The sequence below is a fragment of the Cinclus cinclus genome, chromosome 24 (assembly GCF_963662255.1).
Source record: "Cinclus cinclus chromosome 24, bCinCin1.1, whole genome shotgun sequence".
NCBI classification, from domain to species: domain Eukaryota; kingdom Metazoa; phylum Chordata; class Aves; order Passeriformes; family Cinclidae; genus Cinclus; species Cinclus cinclus.
The window spans coordinates 4,365,582-4,387,117 of NC_085069.1; the positions used below are offsets into that span (position 1 = coordinate 4,365,582).

Consider the following 21,536-nt stretch of genomic DNA (forward strand, 5'->3'; position numbering starts at 1 on the left):
TGTTGGCAGTTCAGGCGTGCTCGGCCTTTTGGTCCCGCAACGCTCGCTCATTCCCGGGCGGCTCCCGGGGCTGCGGGGGCTGTGAGCCCATCCCGGCCCCGCTAGTCCCCTCTCGGCTCCTCCACGATCTGGGGCAGGTTCTGTTCCTTGCGTGCCGACGGCGGTTTGGTAGCACCGCCGTAATCCTGGATGGCCTTGGGCTCGTTGGTGTGGTAAGAGCCCTTGTAGCGGTGGTGGTAGAAGTAGAGCAGCACCAGCAGCCCTGACAGCAGCAGGAGCAGGAAGATCACGACTGCGGGGAAGAGACAGCAGTGAGAGATTGGGGAGGAGCCGCAGGGCCGTGCCAGGGTGGAATACCAGCCAGAGGCTTCACTTACACCCAATGATGATCCCAATCCAGCCGTCGTCGTGCACGTGGGGGAACTCTGCAGAGACAGAGAAGGCAGCTGAGACCAGGCTGCAGCAAGGTCTCACGCTGGTGCTTCCCTTCTGCAGCTGGTGTTTGACAAGGGCACCATCCCCACCAGGGCCCACCACAGCACCCACCTGTGGCCATGTACCAGGGATCCATCTCAGGAGGGATAAGGAGGGTGCTGAGGGGGAGCATTGAGGCACAGCTCGACTCCACCAGTTCTCCCCGGATGCTGTAGGGCCGCAGGGGGCTGGTGGGGTGGAAGATGGCTTTGAGGGGCACGAGGGTGTTGAATTTCACCCCTGAGAGGCAGCCTGAGAAGCCAGGTGTGTTGTAGCGCTGTATCTCGGGGTCAATCACGCCAGTTTCTGTGGGGCCACAGAAGGAGATTACTTATCCATCTCAGAGGACAAGGGCCATTCTGTGCAGAGGAGATCCCGGAGACCCCAGCATGGGACCCCAGCTGAGGGCAGGACCCAGCTCACCCATCACACGACCCAGGTACAGGTTTTTGGGTGAGTCCAGCTTGCTGTCCACAAACAGGGAAAACTGCTGCTCCATGACAGGGAGATAGTCCACCTGGGAGGTAGATGCACATCAGTGCCCACAGAGCCACCCCACCCATACCCCCCCCCCCCCCCAACCTGACCTGAAGCCCCCAGGCCCCACTGGGAGGGTGCCCCAGCCCAAACCTGGGTGTACAGTGTGCGGTGCAGGCGGGTGATGTTGACACGGTGGGGCCGCCCATCTGTCACTGGCTTGTTGGTGAGAGTGAAGACATAGGGGCTGGTGCCCAGCTGGTAGCGCAGCTGTAGGCTCCCTGTGGGCGGCACAGGGCTGTCACAGGGCTGGACCTCTCAGTGAGCACCTCCAGCCCATCTGTAGGGTTGGCAAGTGGCATCCACAGAGAGGAGCATCTTGTGCAGCCCCAGCACCAGATAGGGGTCCCCATTCAGGCTCTGGGTGAGCCCCAGGGCAGGGGGCCCCTGCCCTCACCATCATCCTTGATAAGCACGGCCATGTAGTCCTTGACGAAGGTGCTGACATAAAGCAGCACGGCGGGTGCTGAGGTGGTGCTGAAGCTGAAGCTGACCTCCTCGCTGGTGAGGTTGTAGCCAGGCAGGGGCTGCCAGGGACTGCTCACAATGCTGGCGAACTCACGGGCGGCGTACAGCGACATGGGCAGGATGTTGTACCGCACCCAGGTGCCCTCCTCGAAGTACCCACCGATGTCTGTAGGAGAGCCTAGGGGTGAGGGGAACGCCGGCCCCACGGCCCCTCCCACCCCGCGGTGCACAGCCGCTCACCGTGGTTGCAGAAGGGCCCGGTGAAGGCGGAGATGCTGCAGTTGCAGGTGTAGTGGCTGTAGCGCTCGACGCAGAGCCCACTGTTCTGGCAGGGCACCGGCGGGTCCTGGCAGTAGCCGGTGCAGTTGACCCGCACACCCTCCGTCTCGTTGGCTTTGCCCTCCAGGTTGAGCGTCACCCCGTTCATCCGCAGTGCCCGCAGGCACCCCAGGAACGGGCGCATCTTGTGCTCTGCTGCACCTGCAGCAGAGGGGCCAAGACTGAGTGCCCTTGTGGCGTTTGGGGGCCGGGGGGTGCAGGAGTGTGGCCGGGGGCTCTCACCCACGTAGAGGGGCCTGTCAAATTCCAGGCGGACAAAGCTCTGTGGGGGGAATGGCCGCACCACCCAGGGCAGCTTGTCCACCCGCAGTCGTGCCAGCTTGACGTTGAGCTCAGCTTTCACCTGGTGCCACTCATCGTCGTTCCAGGGTACCACCGACCGCACCGTCAGATTCTCATCCCCATTCCCAATGTCAAAGATAAATGCCACGTCCGTAGTGGCTGCAAGGACACGATGCTGAGAAGAGGCCCCAGCCCTTCTGCCCCCAACAGCCCTGCACCCTCTGCCCCCCCCGTACTGTTGAGCTCAATGCGGATGTAGTTTCGGTAGCCTGGGTTCTCCAGGAAGACTCCAGACTGAGCAGTGGTCTTGAAGTAGAAAGAGATGTCAAGGCTGTGGTTGGCCTGGAAGGTGGGGAAGATGAGGGCTGCACCCCTGTTGAAGGAGACGGTGTTCCAGGTGTTACCTGCAGGGCATGGGAGGGGCAGTGAGGGATGCGCAGGGTCCCTCCATGTGGGGACACCACAGGCAGGTGTAAGCACTCTGCAGACAGGGGATGTTCTGTGGGACCGGTCACTTACGGTCTCCATAGCACCGTAGGGGCCCCAGCAAGAACTGGGCTTCAGAGCCAGTGCGGTTGGTGTCTCCAACTACAACCTGGGTGACGGGCAGGTGGTCCACAAAGGTCAGCAGACCCTTGTCTGTCCTCCTGCAGATGTGAGTGCATCAAAAGGGCCATGAGGCGTTTCTGTCCCTTCATCAGCCCACAGCCCTGTTACCCCCATCTGAGTGCACCAGAGTCTGTGCCCCCCATGACTGCAGCCCCTACCCCAGAGCTCCTGTTCCACAGCCACTACCACTCACCAGATTGCATGGTCGGCATCACAATTGCAGAAGTACTGGGGGTCAGCACAATTCTTGTCCAGCCCACAGGCACAGCGCTGGATGCCCGGTCGTGAGCCCCCCCAGTAGTAGTGCCGCTCATCATTCCGACCCATCCAGAAGCTGAAGGGCAGCCCAGCTGCAGGCACAGAGGAGGGTCAGGACACAGTCCTGTGTCACGGCCCTGCAGTGCAGCCATGCAGCACCGCCCCCTTCTCCTGGCACTCACAGGGGGTGTTGAGCAGGCGGGAGTTGTAGCAGTGGAGCTCAATGCGCTGCTCACAGTACTCAGAGGCATTGGCCAGGGCTGAGACCTCGGCCCAGGAGGCGTTCCAGTACTCCACGGCCCCCAGGTAGGGCTGGTCCACACTGGAGCCCGTCACCCGCGTACCGTAGTGACGGTTGTGCCGGATGATGGTCCACGCTCGGTCCTCTGCAGTGAAAGGAGAGCTTTAGGACTTGACCCCTGGGATACCCCTGCTCCCTCTATCCTGTTCCAGCTCCAATACGCAGGCAAAGACTGGTTCCCAGGGGCACCAGACAGAGGTCCTCTCTGCCCTCCTGCTTTCCCCACCTCGGATGTCACAGTACACCGTGAAGGGCTTGAGTGGCCCACTGCCATCTGGGTCTATGGTGTAGTTGCCTGAGGTCTTCCCGCTGACCCGGTAAGCATCACATGTTTCCTTGTAAAGGGCTGGAAGAGAAGAATGGGGTGAAGATCAGTGCAAGGGAGGCACCAGGCAGGAGTAAGGGCTGCAGATGCCCCTACTGTCCCTGACCCACAAGGCTCCAGGCTCACATTTGTGGCAGGTCTCCCCCTTGTACCCCGTCAGGTCACAGATGCACATGAAGTCATCCCAGGATTGGATACAGCGGCTGTCATGCTCACACAGGTTGGGGGTGCACCTGAGGGCACAGGGGGTTCCTGTCCCAGCACCAGCACAGCCCCCCAATGCCCCCCACTGCCAGGCAGCACCCTTGTCCCAGTCCATACCTGTCTGTGATCCCACAGACGTTGAAGAACACGTTGTGGTATTGTGCAAGCCGATGCTGTGCCAGCAGCTCCACGTCCACGGGCTGCATGTCTACATTCAGCATCTGCAGACAGCCGTGGAAAGCTGTCTGGTTTGACCGGCAGCCAGTGACTGAGGCCGGCTTGGGGCAGCCTGCAAGACAGATCGGGGTGAGCAGCCCTCAGGCACCCATTGCCCCGGACCGTGCCCTGCTGCCCACCTCCAAAGAAGTACTGATTGCCAGTGCGTAGCTGGAAGGGGTGAGCCACCCGAAACTCAGCACCATCATCATCATCAATGGTCACCACGGCTGAGCCATCCCGTGCCACCAGGTGCACCGAGTGCCAGAAGCCATCATTCAGGCGATGCCCTGTGTGGAGAGGAAGATGTGTGGGGATGCTCCACTGCCAGACTGAACCCCCCAGCCACATGCTGGCTCTCCAGCCCACCTGCGGCAAACTCCAGCTTCTTCTTGCCAGGCTGGGCGATGGAGACATTGACCTGCCCCTCACTCAGCACCATCTCGAGGGAGCCCATGCGGTCAGCAAAGCCAGTGTACAGCAGGAGGCCAACAGTGTCCCAGGAGCGGAAGCGGAAGCTGACAGCCAGGCGGTTTCTCCGTGGGATCCCTGGCACCCGCACGTAGTTGTTGATGCCAGCGAAGGTGATGGGGGTCATCAGCTGGTCCTGGCAGTAGTGGCCCACATTGCCCTGGGAGTGACCATGGGAAGGGTGAGGAAGGGAATGTTCCCATAGAGGGGAGGCCCTCTCATCCCCACAGTCCTCAATCATGCCCAATTGATCCCAATGCCTGGCAGAGCCAGGCAGGCGCCCCAGGCCAGGGACAACCTTGCACGGTCAATCTGACACCGCTTGGCTGAGCACAGCTGCTGCCTGGCCCCATGTCACCCTGCAGCGGGCAGGGAGCCTTGCCCCAGGGAAGGGGTCACCCCACAGTGGGGCTAAGGACACCCAGGAAAGGGGTCCCCCCACAGCAGGGAGAGGACTCCCAGAGAAGGGGCCACCCCAAGGCTGGACCTCAAAGCGAATGTTGGGCCGCCGGTGCCGGGCCAGGTCAGCGATGTTGACCCCGTTGAACATGATGTTCTCCACACAGCCCCGGAAGTTTTGCCGGTAGGTGAGGTGCTGCTTGTCATGGTCGATCACCCCTCCAAAAAATACCTGTGAGGCAGAGGGAGAGTGTCAGCCCCTCTCTGGAGGATACCACAGGTCAACATCCTGGCAGCCCCCTGCCCAGTACACCCACCTCAGTTTCAAGGTCAAGCTGGTCGAAGGTGCCACGGCAGCGGAAATGCTTGACCTCCCCATCCAGTGTCAGGTTGACGTAGTGACCGAGACGCTCGATGTGCAATGAGTGCCAGTGCTGGTCATCCAGGAGGCTGCCCACCGCCACCGTTGTGTGGCCCTCACTGGCATGCAGTGGGCTGCTGCCTGGGGAGGACCAGCATCAGCCAGTGGCCCCCTGGGCCCACACCCCCAGCCCCTCGCCCCAGCTCACCTAAACTGATGTGCAGGAAGAGCTGGGCCTGTTTGAGCTCCACTGTGATGTAGTCACCCTGTGAGCCCTCCCCGTGCATCAGCACCCCATCCTGCTCCAGGGTCTTGAAGTTGAAGGAGATGTCATCCTCGAAGGTACTGACCCTCTTGGCTCGGAAACGGTAGGAGATGGCATCATCCCCATCAAAGTAGAGCACATGGGACCCTGGGGAGAGCAGAGCAGCCCCACCCCTGTCACTGCCTGCAGCAGCAGGTGCCCTGGCACGGGGAATACTCTTTTGCTATGGTCTCTGCCATGGCTGCAGACTCTAGGCACAACCCCCTCTGAGAGAGTTTTCCAGATGTGTCAGAGCCAGGATCCCGCCACGCAGGGCTGCTGGAACCCCTGGCCAGGTACTCACGGTAGGGGCAGCCATAGAGGCCCAGGCGCAGTCCAATCTTCCCGCGCGGGTTCCAGGCCACTGGAATGATGCGGATGTATCGTGCAAGGATGGGGTAATGCAGGTCATGCCTCACCACCCCGCTCTCATTCACGTTCCCAAAGAATGTCTGGGGGTGAAGGGTCACTGTCAACACCTTGCTCCAGGCCAGGGGTCTCTACTCCCCTCAGAGAGCCCCCTCCCACAGGGAAACCGGGCTCCTCCCTACCCAGTTGCTGCCCTGCTGGAAGAAGGGTTTCCAGCTCGTAGGATGGTCTCCATAGAGCACAATGTAGCGTGTAAGCCAGTCATAGGTGTTGAAGGTTCCCTGCGTGGCCACTGCATTGATCCGGTGCTTTTGCATCAGGTCGATCTGGAGCCAGGGCTGCTTGTCCCGGGGGTCGGGGGACCAGCCGCTGGTGCCTGCGGGGGGAGCAGCTTAGCGGCTCGGCTCCCAACTGAGCGGCGGCTGCTCGCTCGGCCCCACCACAGCACCTGACTGGACCCCTCAGCCCCGCGAGAGGCAAAACCTGGTCAGGTACACCCCCTTCCCACGTGCCCCCGCCCCGCCTGAATCTCAGTTCCGCGGGGGGACTCACTGTGCAGACGGGCGAAACTGGCCGAGTAGAAGATGTTGTATCTGGAGGAGGCACCGATGGAGTAGGAGTAAAGGGGAGCAACGAGCTCATCATAGCAGGGTCCTGAGGGGAGAATGGAGTTGGGGGTGGCCTCGGAGCAGTGCATGACACTGCCTGAGCTGGGCAGTGTCCCTGTGGAAGCTCCCCAGCCCCGCGGACCCTGAGGGCTCTGGGGACCCCGCGGCTCCCGTGGCGGAGCGGCGGGCCCGCTTTGCTCTCCCCTCCCACTGCAGCGGAGCTGACACACCTCTGCGGGCCCCGGCGCCGGCACCAGCCGCCTCCGCACTGACGTGGGCGACGGGACCCCCACTCTGCCCCACCCCGGCGGGGAACGATCCCGCGTGGAATTCCGGGGGATCCCGTGCAAACACTCGCGGCATCGGCAAAAGACCCTCCGTAGGGGCCGGGGTTCCGAACCTCTTTCAGGATCCCCTACCCCGTCGGACGGAGCCCGGGGAGGCCAGGAGCATCCTTAGCTATCACTGTAGGACCGTGCTGCATCAACCCCAGTCCACCGCCAGCCGACTCTACCATGCCCTGCACCACCACCCCCCGCCTCGCTGCCCCGGGGAAGGGGCTCCGGGCGCCGGCTCGAGGGGCCAAGGGGAGCTGCCCGGTGCGACCAGGGCCTCGCCGATTCCCGTTTCCGAGCGGCTGCCCCCGCCCCGGTAGCGGATCGGGCCCGGTGCAGCTCCGCGGCGGGGCCAGCCCGGCGGGTGGCGGCGCTGGCCGAGGTGCTGGCGGAGCCCGGCCGGTCCCGCGGGGCGGCCCCGCTCTCCTCGGCATTCCGGGGCTTCCCGAATCCTCGGGGCGTCCCGGTTGTCCCGGGTCCCCAGTGGCTGCGGCCGGGCGCGGGGCCGCCGCCGGCGGGGGGGCTGCGGCGGGGCCGCCCCGGGCGGGGCGCGGTCGGGGGAAGAGCCCGGACGCCCGTGTCCGGCGGTGACCTTGGGAACGACGAGAACAGGGGCAGCGGAGGATATCGAGGGATGCTGGGGGATGCCCGGGGAAGAAGGGGGAATGCCCGAGAGAATGGAGGATGCGGGGACTGCTCGGGGATGCGGGGACGGGGCGGCGGGCGCGGTCCCGCAGTGCGGAGCGGCAGCTCCCGGGACTGCGGCCCCACTTACGTGCGAGGCAGCCGGGACCGGGGCGCAGGAAGCCGGCGCAGGCGGCGAGCAGGAGCCCGAGGAGGCGGCGGGCGCCCATGCTGCGCGCCCCGAGCGCCCTCGGCGCCGCCGCTCCCGGTGCTGCAGCCGCGCGGCGGAGCGGGGCCGGCGGCTCCGCCCACGGGGCGGGAAAGAAGCCGGGCCGGACCGGACCGGGCGCGGCGCAGAGCCCCGGCCACCCCCGCCGCCGCGCCCCGGGGAGATGCTCCGCCCGGGAGCCCGATTTCCCCGCTCCTGGGCACGGCGAGCTGCTGGCCGCCCCGGGCTGCACCGGGACACGGCTCTTGTGGGTGGGGGTACGGGGGCACAGTGAGGCTGTGCAGGAGCTCCCCGGGCACCCCCGGTCCGTTCCAAGGCGGCGCCTGGTCCCCGCCGCACCCCGACCCTCCCCGTCTCTACCCCTCTGCATTCCCCGTGCAGGGAGGCTCGGAACTGTGCCCACTGTTTCCCCCCCCCCCCCCCCCCCCCCCAGCAGCAGATGTGGTGTGGCGGCGATTTGTAATCAAGCCGTGGATTAAAGCCTGCAGGTCTCGGGGTCGCTGCTCTCTCCAGTGGTGCAGAAGAAGGGATTTAGCTTGTATCTGTTCTCAACCATCCCCAGACACCCACAGAGGGGTTGGGGCGGTTGGTGCCTGCGTGCCCTACATACACCTACCCGCGGTGCTCCGTGTCCCCTGGCCCCGCAGGAGCAGTAAAACTGTTCTCCCAGGGGCCTCGAGCAGTCCCGAGAGACAGGGATACCCCAGCAGCTGGTGGGTCCAGGCTGGCTCCGAGCATAGAGCAGGACCACGGCCAGGCTTTGCCCATTGCAGGCAGCTCTGTACCGGAGGCTCTAGACCAGGCAGCGTGTGCCCTGGTGCAGAACAGCCTGCGGGCAGCTGGTGGTAAGGTTCCTCCCTGGCTGGGCAGAGCCCAGGCCGCAGCTGGGGAGTGAGAGAGAATAGAAAGCCCCAGATGTGGCAGGGATGTGGGACACCTGGCAGTGCACCGGTGTTCTGCTACCAGGACCTGGAACTGTATGCTGAGGACATTGGCACCCACCCTCCTGTCCCCCAGACCCTGGCAGTGCCTGCAGGTCCATCCCCAGAAGAGATATAGCCCACGTTGCTTTATCCTGACATCCTGGGGACTGCCTGCTCTGGCCCCACGCCCTGACCCCGTGCTGGCTCAGATCTGTGACAGCCACAATAGGGACATGTAGAATCCCTGCTCTGCATTCATAGGTGGCTGTAGGACTAGCGTTGTCCCCAGGACCCTTCTCCCTCCCCTTCCCCCAAGATGCAGGGTGCAGGAAGGCATCCCCAGAGCCAGCACAGGGAAGAGATCTGCGGTTAGCATCCCTGCACTGCAGCAAGAGAAGGAGAGGGGGAAGAGACCCTCCAGCAAAGAGCCCTGGGGACCCCCTGGAGGCTGAGAAAACCTGTCCTGGCTACTCTTCATCCAGAGTGTAGCTCCACAGCCCCACAGTGAGCACCCAGGATCCTGTGCCCGTCTGGAGGCAGCAGGAGGGCTGAGGGCATACTGGAGATAAGCCCTGGCAAAAACAGCTATAGCTGGGAGAAGGGGGGATTGAGGGATTATGGCCGGGAGCCCATTAAAGCTAGGGATCAATTTTCTCCCCCCTGGGGAAAGTGGGGGCTCTGCCCCACAGGAACTAATCTGCTTTTTAATGAGGAGCTGGGAATTTTGTTGTCAACAACCAGCAACATGCCTGCCCAGCACTGGGGGGATGCAGCACCAGGTTTGGACACTTTTGTGGGTGGTATGCCCTGCACCAGCAGCCACCTCAGCTTCTGGAACCACCATGTTTGCCATCAGGAAAAGATGGTCCTAGACAAGACAGGGCTTTGTCGATCCTGCTGGAGGAACATCCTGCCTATGCTCAGCTCAGTGCCAGCCCACAGCAGCCCCCACTCCACTCACTGGCCCCATTCCCTCTGGTCCTGCAGGAGCCAACAAGAGCCCTGGGGGTGGGCTGGGTTTTCCTGCATGTGCTGGATGCTTTTGGCCAGACCCTGCTCCCCTAGCTGGGTTCTCCTGGGTATGGCCTGTACATCCATATGACAGAGACTGAGCAGATACGGTATTTCCATCCCCAGCATGCAGATGTAAAAGATGCACCGAGTAAAGGATTCAGGACAGGCTCCAAAGGGGGGGTCGCACCTGCCTTCCTCCCCTGGGCTGGGCCTGTGTTTTGCACCATTCTCAGTATCAGGAGCAGCACGTAGTGAAACCACAGGTTACAGAGCACTGAGACACCGACAGCTTCAGACCCACTGGCCGAGCGAAAGACTGCTGTGCAATGATGGAGCAGGTGAGTGGGCTGCAGGGTGAGGGGTTTGCTGGGAGGAAGGCAGACCCCGCCCCCCCCCATCACTGGCTTTTCTTAGTTTTATAAGGTAATTCTCTTGTGAGCCCTGTGAGTTTAGACTGAGAGGCAAAACCTTGGGGAATCAGGGCAGTGCCTGGTGCTCCAGGCCCCTGCAGGAGCCCTGCAGTCCTTTTCCCGAGCAGGAAAGGGACTAGAGGAGCTGCTGGAGAGCTGCCTCAGGCACTGGGTTCTGATCCCACCTGTGGCCCCAGAGCAGCTGAGGGATTCAAGCCCACCTGCCAAGTTCACTGACAGGGGTCAGAGTGAAATTGCTGTTGTGAGGCTACTGTGAGTCAGAGAGTGTCAGATCCTGATCTCCAGGTCAGTGGGGTCCCAAATGACCAGTACCAAGCTGCAGCACTGTCCTGCTGCCCCAGAGCAGGGCTGAGCAGCTGGGAGGTGGGAGCACTGGGCTCAGCTGCCTGCAACCTGTGTGAGGCAGGAGCTCCCTATCTGGGAGCAGGACCAGGCAGTGCCCACACTGGGGACCCCAGGGTGGTGTGTGGAGGCTTTGGGCACCTGGGGATGCTGGTGTGGATCCACAAGACTGAATTGCTCAGGGTTGCTGGGGCCATAGGCTGGGCACTGAGCCCCAGAGCAGTTCCCCTGACAGGTTCAGGGTAAGTTTGTGGAACATGGTGCTGTGCTAGGGACGCTGTGGCTGGGGTTATGTCCCTCCACCAGCTCTGCATTACAAACAGCTGCTCGGGAAGTGTGCAGTCACTCTTGCAATGACTGAGCACGGTGAACCTCCCCCTGCTGCGGGATGGATGTAAGACGGAAACAAACCCTGCGAGGGACCGGGGGCTGTGGCACACCCGCGTTCCCCGTGGTGAGGCTGGGTGGAGAAGGGCTGCCCTGGGTGTGACTCTGCACCTCGTGGCCGGTCCACCACTGCCGAGCCCTCCTCACTCAGCTTCCCTCTGCACAGGTGACTCCCAGCCCCGTCTCAACAGAGCTAATGGCCACCACTGACTTCTACCCCTGGGAGGACGGGTACTCGGGCGAGGCAGGCATGTTGCCTGAGCTCTGTGAGAAGCAGGAAGTACAGGGCTTCGCCCGCATCTTCCAGCCTGCCGTGTACTTGCTGCTCTCACTGCTGGGCACAATGGGGAATGGGCTGGTGCTGCTCACACACACCCGCTACCGCCAGGTACACAGTGTCACCGAGGTCTGCCTCTTGCACCTCGCTCTATCTGACCTCCTGCTGCTCCTGACGCTGCCCTTCACCATCACCAACACGCTGCAGGGCTGGTCCTCAGGCACAGCCGCCTGCAAGGCACTGCAGGGTCTCTACTCCCTCAATTTCTACAGCGGCTTCCTCTTCCTCACCTGCATCAGCATAGATCGCTATGTGGCCATTGTGCGGGCGCGCTCTGCCTTCCGCCTGCGCACACGAGCTCGCCACCACGGCTGGCTGACAGCGGGGCTGGCCTGGCTGCTGGCCCTGCTGCTAGCCCTGCCCCAGTTCATCTACAGCCAGGCAGAGCAGCACCAGGATATCCGGCTCTGTCGTGTCGTTTTCCCCCGTGTGGTCTCACGGGCAGCTCGGGGGGCCACCAACCTGGTGCAGGTGGTGCTCGGCTTCGCGGTGCCCTTCCTGGTGATGGCAATCTGCTACGCAGTAGTGGCACGAACACTGCTGGCGGCCCGCGGTGCCCAGCCCCACCGGGCGCTGCGAGTGCTGCTGGCCCTCGTGCTCGTGTTTGTGGCCCTGCAGCTGCCCCACAGCCTGATGGTGCTGCTGGACGCGGCCGAGCTGCTGGCCACCTGGGAGATGAGCTGCGCGCAGAGCCGCCGCAAGGACCTGGCACTGCTGGTCACGGGCGGGCTGGCGTACCTGCGCTGCTGCCTCAACCCCCTGCTCTACGCCTTCCTTGGCCAGCGCTTCCGCCGGGAGCTGTGGCAGCTCGCCAGCGACGCCGGCTGCGTGGGGTCCCTCGACCCGCGGTGCTCCGGCTGCCCCAGTCCTCGCCGGCGGACATCGCTCTCCAGCTGCTTGGACGTGATGTAGAAGCACAGTGCCCGCCCCCGGCCAGGGACCGGCGCCGCAGGGTTCGGTCCCTCCGCGACTCCCCAGGCACAGCCCCGTCCGTGCACGGACCTGCCCCAGTGAGCATCTGGGCACGGGCAGCACACCAGGCAATCCGCACGGCGCCTGCACACGCCTGGGCAGAGAGAAGAGCAGCCCCGCAGCGCCTGCATGCCCTGCGAGTGTCTTCACTGCCCGGCTACCCGCCGGGCTGCGGTCCCCGCAATGTCACGCATTTCAGGGGAGCCCTGCAATGTCACGCGTCTCAGGGGCCATGCAATGTATCACATGCTGTGGGGGTCCGGGCGGTACCGTGGGCTGGGTCGGTGGGTACAACAGCGGGGCCCGGCAGCCAGCTGGTTCCCACTCTCACAAATAAACCCCGAACGAATCCCGGTGGGCGAGCGCAGTCTCCGTGCGGGGCGACGTTGCCCCGGGGGAGGTTTTGTGGGGCCGGGGGCGGCTCCTTGGCCACCAGCACTGGCGGGCGATGCCTGCAGGAGGCAGCAGAAGCTCGCGCTTCCTGGCCGCCCTCCGCTCGTCCCCGCTGCTGGAGGGACAGGGAGCCCCCGGACAGGGGACAGCAGAGACTCCCCGGTAAAACCCTTGGGTCCTGCACCCCAGGGGGGGGGGGGTGCAGAGGAGCATTTGTCTTCTCTCCTTACTCTGACCACGAGCTCCTCTGCACATCCCGGCCAACATGCTCTCCGGCACCAGGGCGCTGCGCTGGAGTTGGCGCGGCCCGGACACGTGGCGACCAACACATGACCACGGGCTAGGACATGGCGAGCGACACATGTCCCATTGGCTGGCACATGGTGCAATGGGCCGGCAGAACAGGGGCCGTGCAGTGTCCCACTCGCCAGGCCTGGCTAAAGAAGCGCTCCAGAGTACCGGGAACAGGACTGGCCTTGGCTGTGGTGCAGCTTCTCATGGAGTCTCTCAACAGAGCTGGGCATGCATAGAAGCGCTCCCGGTCCTGCCGGGGCTGGAGGCTACTTCCTGTTCACTCCCTGCTCTGTTTGGGAGTCGAGTCCAGGGCTCGACTAGAATAAGCCATTCCAGAAGCTTCACCTACTGCTGGGCCAGAAACAGGCTACTGCTGACTCAGCAGCCACAGAGGTGGGGTGATGGGCCTCTGTACCCCGCAGCCCTCTGTGGGGATCAAGGGCCAGATTTGGACAGTTCTTCGCCAGACAGCACAGATGCTCCTGCTGCCCACCCAGCCTGTGGTCTTGGCTGGTCTCGCTCCAGTCCTCTTCTGCCCCTATAGCTGCTGGGTTCTGCTCAATGCCCGTGACTGCCCTGGCTGCACAGCCGGCCCCACACCAGGGGCTCAGCCCCAGGCACAATCCAGAGCAGGCTGTGTGGGAGGGGAACTGGCAGCCTGCGCATCCCAGCACCCAGGCTGCCAGGGATGGCGGTGACCCAACAGCTGCAGCAAAGCCAGAGCCCTTAACTCCTGGGGCTTTGGGAGTGGCGCCAGGGCCTGGACGCTGCCAGGGCACCGATGGGATGGCTTGAGGGTGCTGCAGACCCTCTGCCACAGGGCAGAGCCCAGGGCTGAGCTGAGCTGAGCTGAGCTGAGCCACACAGTTGTGGAACCGGGTGTGACCCCACCATGAACGCCTGGCACCAGCTCTTTTGTGGAAAGGCGCTATGAGGGCCTGCAGGACAGGCCTGCCCTGACACGGTGCCCTCCAGCCCACGGAGCCCTCCTAGCCGAGCACAGAGCCCATGGTGCCGCCCGCTGGCAAAAACTTGGCACCACACCGGGCTGAGTCGCCACGCTGGGACGAGCGCCAGCGCTGCCGCACGCAGAAGCCAGAGCAGCGCACGACCGGGGTGCCGCGGGGCAGGGCAAGGGCCGGTGCCCCGTCAGGTGCCACGGGTACACGGTGCAGCCCACCGGCGGCGGCTCCGGGAGCACCGGCCCTACCTCAGCCCGGCCCCGCGCTGCCCCCGCCCCGCCGCTGACGCACCGGCGGCTCCGCCGCCCCGGGCAGGAGCTCCGCCCCGGGCCGCGCGCGGCGATTGGCGGCGCCCGGTGACGCGCGGCCCGGCCCGCCCGGGGCGGCGGCGGGGCCGGCGGCCGGTGCGCGGGGCGGGCCGGTCCCGTCGCGTCCCGGTGCCGTCCCGTTGGTGTCGGCGGGGCGATGCCGTTCCCGGGCGGGCTGTGGTGGCTGCTGTGCTGTCGACGGGGCTTTACGCTGCTGCGGCGGGACTACGGCGAGGCGGAGCGGGAGGCGGACGGCGAGGCCGAAGAGGAGGAGGAGGCGTCCTTCGAGCTCCGCGCCCAGGGAGACCAGGTGGGGCCGACACCGGCTCTGGGACGGCCAGTGGGACGAGCAGCGCCGAGCCGCTGGGGTGGTCCCGCGGAGTGCAGGGGTGGCTCGTTCCGGCGGGTGCGGGCGAGCTGCAGCCCAGGGAAGGCTCCGGGCGGGCGGGCGGGGTGGTCCCGGGCCCGCGGGGCAGGACCGATCCTCACGGGAGCCGCTGACCGCTGGGTGTCGGCTGGTGCTGCTGCCCGCTCCTTGGGACGTATCTGCCTCGGGGCTACCGTGCCAGACCCGCGCCAGACCTGCGGTGGCCCGGTGCGCCGGGAGTGCCCCGCCGGAGCGGGTCGGGGCTGTCCCGGGAGCACGTGCCGGGCGTGGGGAGCGGGCCTGGATCTCCCCTCTCCGGCTGCTTCCTCTCTGGAGGGAAACGGAGTGGCGGAAACCGGTGCTTCCTCCGGCCGGGCTGCGTGTGCGACGGCTGATAGCGCGGGGTGCGCGGGCAGCCCGGGCTCCCGGGGGCCTCCTGTCTGTCCCGGTGGTCTCCTGCACCGGGGGCCGTGGGGCCGAGTCACAGCCCGGACTCGGGGGACGCAGGGGAGGGTGACTACCTTGCTGACTGGTCCCACTTGCTGTGGCCCCTCTTCCCTCCCCACTGCAGGGGCTGCAGTACGGCCCGGGCTGTGCAGGGCTAGGGGCAACCCTACGCTGTCGGTCCTTTAGCAGCAGGGCCCCATTCCCAGCAGTGGGACGGTGGGAAGTGGGGACAGTGACAGGGCTGGAGTTGGGCCCTCTGGGAACTGGTGGCAGTGCCGAGGGCACAACTACGTAAGGAGCCGTCTTTGGGCTTCCCACATCCCATGGGCCACACTGGCTCCGGACTGGCGTGGGCGACTGGTGACGCCAGCTCCCCGGAGAGCCCTTTCCTGTGGCCGGGGGGTCTTTGGAAACCCACAGTTGCTCCCTTCGTGGGAGCGTGGGAGCAGCTACCCTGGCCCTATCGCCGTGTCTCCTTTCCTGTTTATTTATATCCCTGAGAAGGAGCCGGCTGCCACCGCTGCCTCCTCTGGACTGCCCTCAAGAAACTAGGCACTGCCTCCATGCCTGCAGCCCAGAGGAGTGCGTGAGGCCTTCCCCAGCCTCGGCAGTGAGGCAGTGTCTGGAGGTGCTGGCCCTGTGCACGAATACCAGCATTATGTGACAGGTGCCCTTAATGCCACAGGTCAGTGGTGTCCGGCCCTGCCCCACAGCACAACCATACCTGTGGCGGCTCCCCCCTCCACGTCACTATTTTTAGCATCTGTCTCTTTTTCTTGGCGTTGCATGCTCTAGCCTGTCGTGCCTCTAGCTGCCCTGTTGGGCTGCAGCTGGCAGGAGCTCCCGTGCATCTCCCAGGACAGCGCTGTCGGTACTTCCATGTCCCCGCACCCCACTCTGCTGGGCACCATGCCCGACCCGGTGCCTGCCTGTGCCTGGGCTCTGCCTCGTGTCCCAGCATGTGTGCCAGGGTTGTCACGTGAGCGGCACCGTCCATGTCAAGTTGTGCTGCGTGAGGAGGAACTGACCCTGTCCTACTGCAGGGCCAGGGACTTCCCAGTGCTGCGTCCCACCGCCGCGGGCAGGAAGTCAGTGGCCCCATTACAATGGGACTTTGTGCTGTAAGCGTATTACTCAGCACTGACCTTGTGCAATTCTGCACGGTATTCAGCCAGCCGGGTCAGCTGAGGACACATGGCCAGCGTGCCTGCCGGCTGTCCCCGCACGCGGGGTGCCCCAGCTGCAGCCCTGATTCTTGCCATGGCCTTGGGGATGCCAGGGCTCTTCTGCCCCATGGCAGCAGGGTGTGAGCCTGTCTCTCTGGGCCCAGAGCTGGGTTGACGAGGAGACATACAGTAATGGGGGGATAGCCTGGGGTGCCAGGTAATGACCATGGAGCTGAGATGTCTCCTTCCTCCCCAGGGATCCCTGGAGGTGAGCCTGAGCCAGCCCACCCGTAGCAGCAGTGGCTCGGAGCGGTGAGTGATCTCCCTGCCTCCATCCTACATCGTGTCCCTTGTGGGGTGCTGCAGGAGCCGAGGGACTGGCATGTTGTGGGAGGTTGCCCTGGTGCTGGTGTGTGCTGAACCATCCTGCCCACAGAGCTAGCACCAGACTGTGCGGCTCTGTCAAGTGGCACAGGGAGTGGCAGAGCCGGGACTGCCATGCTTGTCCCCATGCCTGGTGCATCCTCACGCATTATCTCCATCCCCTTGCCATGCTGGATAGCTTGACTGCCGCAGGCTTAGCTGTTGGGGCTGTGCATGACTCCTCCTGTGCCAGGAGGCTCTGCCAGGCTGTGTCCATCAGCAGAGGCTGTGCCCTGGGGTGGTTGGTGCTGAGGAAGACGGGGTGCCGGGGCACAGGGGCCTGCTCGCTCCCTGTACTCGCAGTACTGACGCTGCTGCCAACATTCCTTCCTGGTTGTTCATTTTCCGAATTCCTTGGCAGGGCCAAGACTGCAAACAGCTTATTTTTAGCCGGGGTCATTTGCACCCAATGACACTGCCGCGTTCCCACCGCAGGGCTGTGGGGTGCACAGAGCCCCTTGGGCTCATCCCACACCCGAGGCCAGCTCCCTGCTCAGGGGCTGTGGGGGACCCCCATGGGTACGTGAGCTCAGCCCCATGTTGTCCTCAGGTCCCTGCTTGTTGCAGAGGAGATGCGCAGCCTCATCGTGGAGAAGGGCCCAGGGCCAGTGGAGGATGACCCTGATGCTCTCGTGAAAGGTAGGATTGTGCCCCAGCTGTGGCTGCTCCCATCCCAGAGGGATGGTCAGATCTGTGCAGACCCTTCCCTGTGCCGAGAAGCTGGTGGGGTGGATGTCAGTGAGGGCTGAGGGTTCCCCTTCCCAGGCTGGCTGCAGCGGGAGATGCGGGGCTGCATGAAGAACCCCTGGATCCGTCCTCGGAAGTACTGGTTCGTGCTGACACCTGACTCCCTGGACTACTACAGCAGCAATGAGAAGGGGGCCCGGCGGCTGGGCTCCCTGGTGCTCACCAGCCTCTGTTCTGTGCTCTGGCCGGACAAGCAGCTCTACAAGGAGACAGGTGAGGTGCCCATACCCCTTGGCCGGGCTGTGTCTTCCCAGCCCCTTGTGCCCTGTGTTACCCTCCCAGTCCTGAGGGCCTCTTTTGCCCAAAGGAGAGGCTATGTTGAGCCCTGGGGCACTGAACCAGCCTGGCTGGGGTGCTGGTGCAGAGTGGGTGAATGGGTCTGTCCCTCGCAGGCTACTGGAGTGTGACGGTGTTTGGCAGGAAGCATTGCTACCGCCTGTACACGGAGCACCTCAACGAGGCTGTGCGCTGGGTGTGCGCCGTGCAGAAGGTCATTGACAGCAAAGCACCTGTCCAAACGCCCACCCAGCTGCTCATGCGTGATGTTGAGGTGAGCCCATGGCACCGGGCTGCCCATGCCCACAGCTGTAGGCAGCGCTGGGATGAATGTCTGAGGCCTCGCATACCCCAGGGTGGGGGTGGGGTTCTGTGCCAGGCACTCAGCCAGGTGACCCCTCTGCAGCTGCTGCCATTGCTTTGCCCCCCCCAGGAGCACAGAGACAGCCCCGAGGTTCTGGAGCAGATCTATCGCTGCAACCCCATCCTGCGCTACACCAGTGGCCCCCTTTACGCTCCCCTGCTGCCCTTCCCCTACGGCAGCCTGGACCAAAGTGGTGAGAGGCAGGTGGGGGGCACAGAGCTGGGTTCTACACTCTAGGCTGGTGGCAGTGTTGGCTGGGCTGGACACTGTGCGGGGCGGGGGCCTGGCTGGCCCTGGGTGTGAGGACAGTGCCCAGCTGCTGGCAGGGGGGTCCTGGGGAGAACCACAGGGCTGTTAACCCTCATCCCATCCCACAGCCCCTGGGCCCTGCAGCTACACCACGCTGCGTGATGAGGCTGTGAAGCTCTTCAACTCGCTGCAGCAGCTGGAGTCAGAGCGGGACCCGGTGCCGCTGATGCAGGGTGTCCTGCAGACCTGCCTGGACCTGCCACCGCTGGTGGATGAGATCTACTGCCAGCTGGTGAAGCAGACTACAGAGCCACCGGCGCCAGGTGGGCAGGGAGACCTGCACTACTGGCAGCTCCTCACCTGCATGAGCTGCACCTTCCTGCCCTCCCCGCCTGTCCTGCGCTTCCTGCGCTTCCACCTGGACAGGTGAGTGCCAGAGGTGCCAGTTGCCACCAGGGAGCTCACCAGGTGCTGGGTGCCCCTCAGATCAGTCTCACCCTGATCATCCTGGCGTGTCTTGCAGGACAGAGAGCCATTTTCCTGCCTCGGAGATGGCCAAATATGCCTGCTTCATCCGGGAGGCATTGGAAAAGACGAAGGGGAGGGAGTGTGTGCCCTCTCTGGAGGAGATCCTGGTGCTGATGCAGCGGCAAGAGATGATCTGCACAGTGCACTGTCCTGGCGTGCCCGCCTGCAGTGTGGCCATCAGTTCCCATACCACAGCTGAGGAGGTGAGGGGTTATGGCTTTGCCAGGCAGGGGGCTGGGGACATTTTGGTGCACAGGGCTGGGTGGTCAGTGTGCCACAGCAGGTGAGCAGGGCCTCTCCCAGCTAAGCCATGGTGGAGAGGGGCCAGGGGCTGTCTGCCTTTGCCTACCATGACCTGTCTGTGTCCCTTTGCAGCCCTGAGTGCCGTGGCCAGGAACACGTGGTCACCATCGGTTGCCTTTGTCTCGCCCAGGTGGCCCAGGAACTTGTGTCACGCCTGGGGCTGTCCCAAAGCCCCAACCTCTTTGCGCTCTACGAGCAGTCCCGGCGACGGGAGCAGCCAGTGGGCAGTGCCACACTGCTGGCTGATGTCCTCACCAGGTTTGAAAAGTAAATGTCCTCCTGTTCTGTTTCCTACGGAGGAGAGGGGGGGCCACGGGTGGGAGGGGACAAGATAGTATGGGCACATCCACAAGCTGATGGAGCCGGTCCCGTCTGCTGCAGCCTGGCTGGAGACGACCGGGAGCAGGACCCACCATGCCGGCTCTGCTTCAAGCACTACGGCTTCCTGGACACGGACAATGTCCCACGGGACAGCCTGGAGTTTGCCCTCCTCTTTGAGCAGGTGAGCAGCCCGCTGGGGTGGATGTACTGTGCCGTGGTGTGGTGGCCGTGCCGGCTCACCCCTCTCTCTCGCAGGCACACGAGATGGTGCTGCGGGGCTACGTGCCCACATCAGAGGAGACGCTGCAGACACTGGCGGCCCTGCGCCTGCAGAGTCTCAACAGCGACTTCTCCACCCACGCGCCCTTCCCTCGCCTGGAGGAGCTCTTCCCACCCCACGTGTTGCATGCCCGCTTGCCGCCCCCGCCCCACCAGCCCCCCACCAAGTGCCGGGGGGCCCGGCTGCGTGCAGGGCTGCTGGCCGGCGGGCTCTGGGGTCAGGCGCTGGCCAAGCAACGTGCGGAGCGGGACCAGCGCTTGCGGGGCCGTCTGCGCGAGGAGGGGGCCAGCACCATGGCTGCCATTGTGGAGAAGTGGAAGCTGCTGCAGGGCATGGGCCGGCCCGAGGCCATGGCCGCCTACGTGGCCTTGGTGCGTGAGTGGCCTGGCTTTGGCTCTACGCTCTTCGATGTCGACCTGCACGCGGTGAGGCCCCGGCTGGGTGTGGTACAGGGGCAGCCCTCGCAGCGGGCAACCTTGACGCCCGTCTCTCTCCAGAGCCCAGTGGGCTCTGCGCCCCAGCGTCTGTGGCTGAGCATCGGGGCCAAGGCCGTCTCGCTCTACAAGCCAGGAGAGCCCGAGCCCTTGGACAGCTTCTGCTACGGCCGCATCTCCTCCTTTGGTGCCTCCGACAGCAGCACCTTCCGCCTCTCCGTGGAGGATCGAGACCTGCTCTTTGAGACCTCCCAGGTAAGGAGCTGCCATCCCTCCACCCTCCCCTCTCACCAAGGCTGCCCTGGACTGAACTTTATGCCTGCTCTACCTGCAGGTGGATGAGATTGCCCAGCTCCTCAACACGTACCTGGCCTCTGCAGGTGCCCAGCGGCTGCCCCGGCCCCAGGAGCCTCCCACCAGTCACCCCACCTCGGAGCCCACTGTGCTGCCCCAGGGGCTCTGCCCTGGGGCCAGGCCCTGGCAGCACCGGCCATCAGTGGGTTCCTCCCCCAGGTAGCCCAGCAGTGGGTGTGGCCATTCAGGTGCTCCGATGGCCGGTGTGGGAGGGCCGCCAAGTCCAGCAGCAGTGGCAGGTCTGTGCTGGCCCCCAGCTGCTTCAGAGAGCAGGGGGGCAGGGGATCGTGCTCTCCCACTGCCACTGCCTTTCTGGCTATTCCCTTAATTTATTTTGAGCGCCTGCGCGCCCCACATCTCCCAGCACTTTCCCTGGTGGACAGCAGGGCCGCCCTGCTGCGGTCCCCCAGACTGCCCCCAGGCCTGACCCCTTCCCCTATACCCTGGTGCCTTTGCCTCCAGCACTTGTGTTCCTGGCCACTCTGCTCGTGCTCTGGGGGCTTGACCCCGAGCAGAGGGTACCAGGCAGTAGTGCTGTGCCATCATCTGTCTGTCCGTCCTCTGGACCCACCCCTTCTGGAAAGCTGCGGGCAGCTTTAGCCAAGCTGCCCCAGGGACCCGTGGGTGCCTCCTGCATGAGTGGCTGGGCTCTGCGGTGGCCCTGTGGCCAGGCTTATGTCACAGGGGTGGCTTGTGGAGTGGCAGCTGGTACGGCTGGGGCTCAGCCCCTCAGTGTTGCCTCTGTAGAGTTTGTTGGTTCTGTCTTGGGATGGGGGGGGTTGGTTGATTGTTTTTCTAAATAAATGCACAAAGGAAAGGCTGGGCCTCCTGTCCTGGAGCGTGGGCTGACAGCACGAGGCTGGGACAGCCAGATCCCTGGGGCAGCCAGGGCAGCAGGGCCTGGGACAGGCAGCGGGGAGGAGCAGCACAGCATGTCCTTGGGGGCAGGGACTGCTGTCCCTCTGGTCACTGCCAGGCGACCTTTGGCATTTCACCAACAGCACAGACAGCTCCAGCTCTCCGGCAGCCCCTGGCACTGGCTGCCCCAGCGGGGGGAACTGCCCCAACCACGGGGCCGCTGCCAAAGAGGGCGTGGGAGCCCATGCTGCCAGGGTGGTTGTATTTTTAGTCACCTGCTCTGTGCCCCAAAGGCCAATTTTCACTTTGGGCTGCCTAGGCTTGGGATAGTGCCAGCACTGCC

General features: G+C 64.4%; 3 protein-coding genes across 10 annotated transcripts; 2 read left to right on the forward strand and 1 right to left on the reverse strand.

Moving 5' to 3' along the window:
* Positions 1 to 2: 2 nt before the first annotated feature.
* CNTNAP1 (contactin associated protein 1) lies at positions 3 to 7,714 on the reverse strand. Its single transcript, XM_062508241.1, has 24 exons — positions 7,636 to 7,714; positions 6,470 to 6,571; positions 6,100 to 6,293; positions 5,853 to 6,000; positions 5,453 to 5,656; positions 5,201 to 5,385; positions 4,972 to 5,115; positions 4,383 to 4,644; positions 4,154 to 4,303; positions 3,915 to 4,086; positions 3,720 to 3,826; positions 3,495 to 3,614; positions 3,150 to 3,353; positions 2,903 to 3,059; positions 2,620 to 2,747; positions 2,337 to 2,504; positions 2,041 to 2,259; positions 1,720 to 1,959; positions 1,409 to 1,645; positions 1,105 to 1,232; positions 898 to 991; positions 547 to 780; positions 378 to 425; positions 3 to 292 (listed from the first exon to the last, which is right to left on the reverse strand). The coding sequence occupies exons 1-24, from the start codon at positions 7,712 to 7,714 to the stop codon at positions 102 to 104; spliced, it is 3,915 nt and encodes a 1,304-aa protein (XP_062364225.1). The 3' UTR covers positions 3 to 101.
* On the forward strand, positions 7,713 to 12,059 carry CCR10 (C-C motif chemokine receptor 10). The gene is made up of 4 exons (XM_062508493.1): positions 7,713 to 7,970; positions 9,702 to 9,757; positions 10,623 to 10,665; positions 10,977 to 12,059. Exons 1-4 carry the CDS (start codon positions 7,713 to 7,715, stop codon positions 12,057 to 12,059), a joined length of 1,440 nt encoding a protein of 479 aa, XP_062364477.1.
* A 2,114-nt stretch (positions 12,060 to 14,173) lies between these two features.
* PLEKHH3 (pleckstrin homology, MyTH4 and FERM domain containing H3) lies at positions 14,174 to 21,140 on the forward strand. 8 transcript variants are annotated; one of them, XM_062508186.1, is made up of 13 exons: positions 14,174 to 14,386; positions 16,313 to 16,368; positions 17,030 to 17,118; positions 17,245 to 17,439; positions 17,619 to 17,776; positions 17,909 to 18,059; positions 18,244 to 18,541; positions 18,639 to 18,846; positions 19,077 to 19,213; positions 19,328 to 19,448; positions 19,523 to 19,972; positions 20,045 to 20,236; positions 20,316 to 20,626. In XM_062508186.1, the coding sequence occupies exons 1-13, from the start codon at positions 14,234 to 14,236 to the stop codon at positions 20,496 to 20,498; spliced, it is 2,391 nt and encodes a 796-aa protein (XP_062364170.1). In that variant the 5' UTR covers positions 14,174 to 14,233; the 3' UTR covers positions 20,499 to 20,626. The 8 variants fall into 8 exon arrangements, with proteins under 8 accessions (XP_062364170.1, XP_062364172.1, XP_062364171.1 ...); XM_062508188.1 differs by having other exon boundaries at positions 20,114 to 20,236; XM_062508187.1 differs by having other exon boundaries at positions 17,936 to 18,059.
* Positions 21,141 to 21,536: the final 396 nt, after the last annotated feature.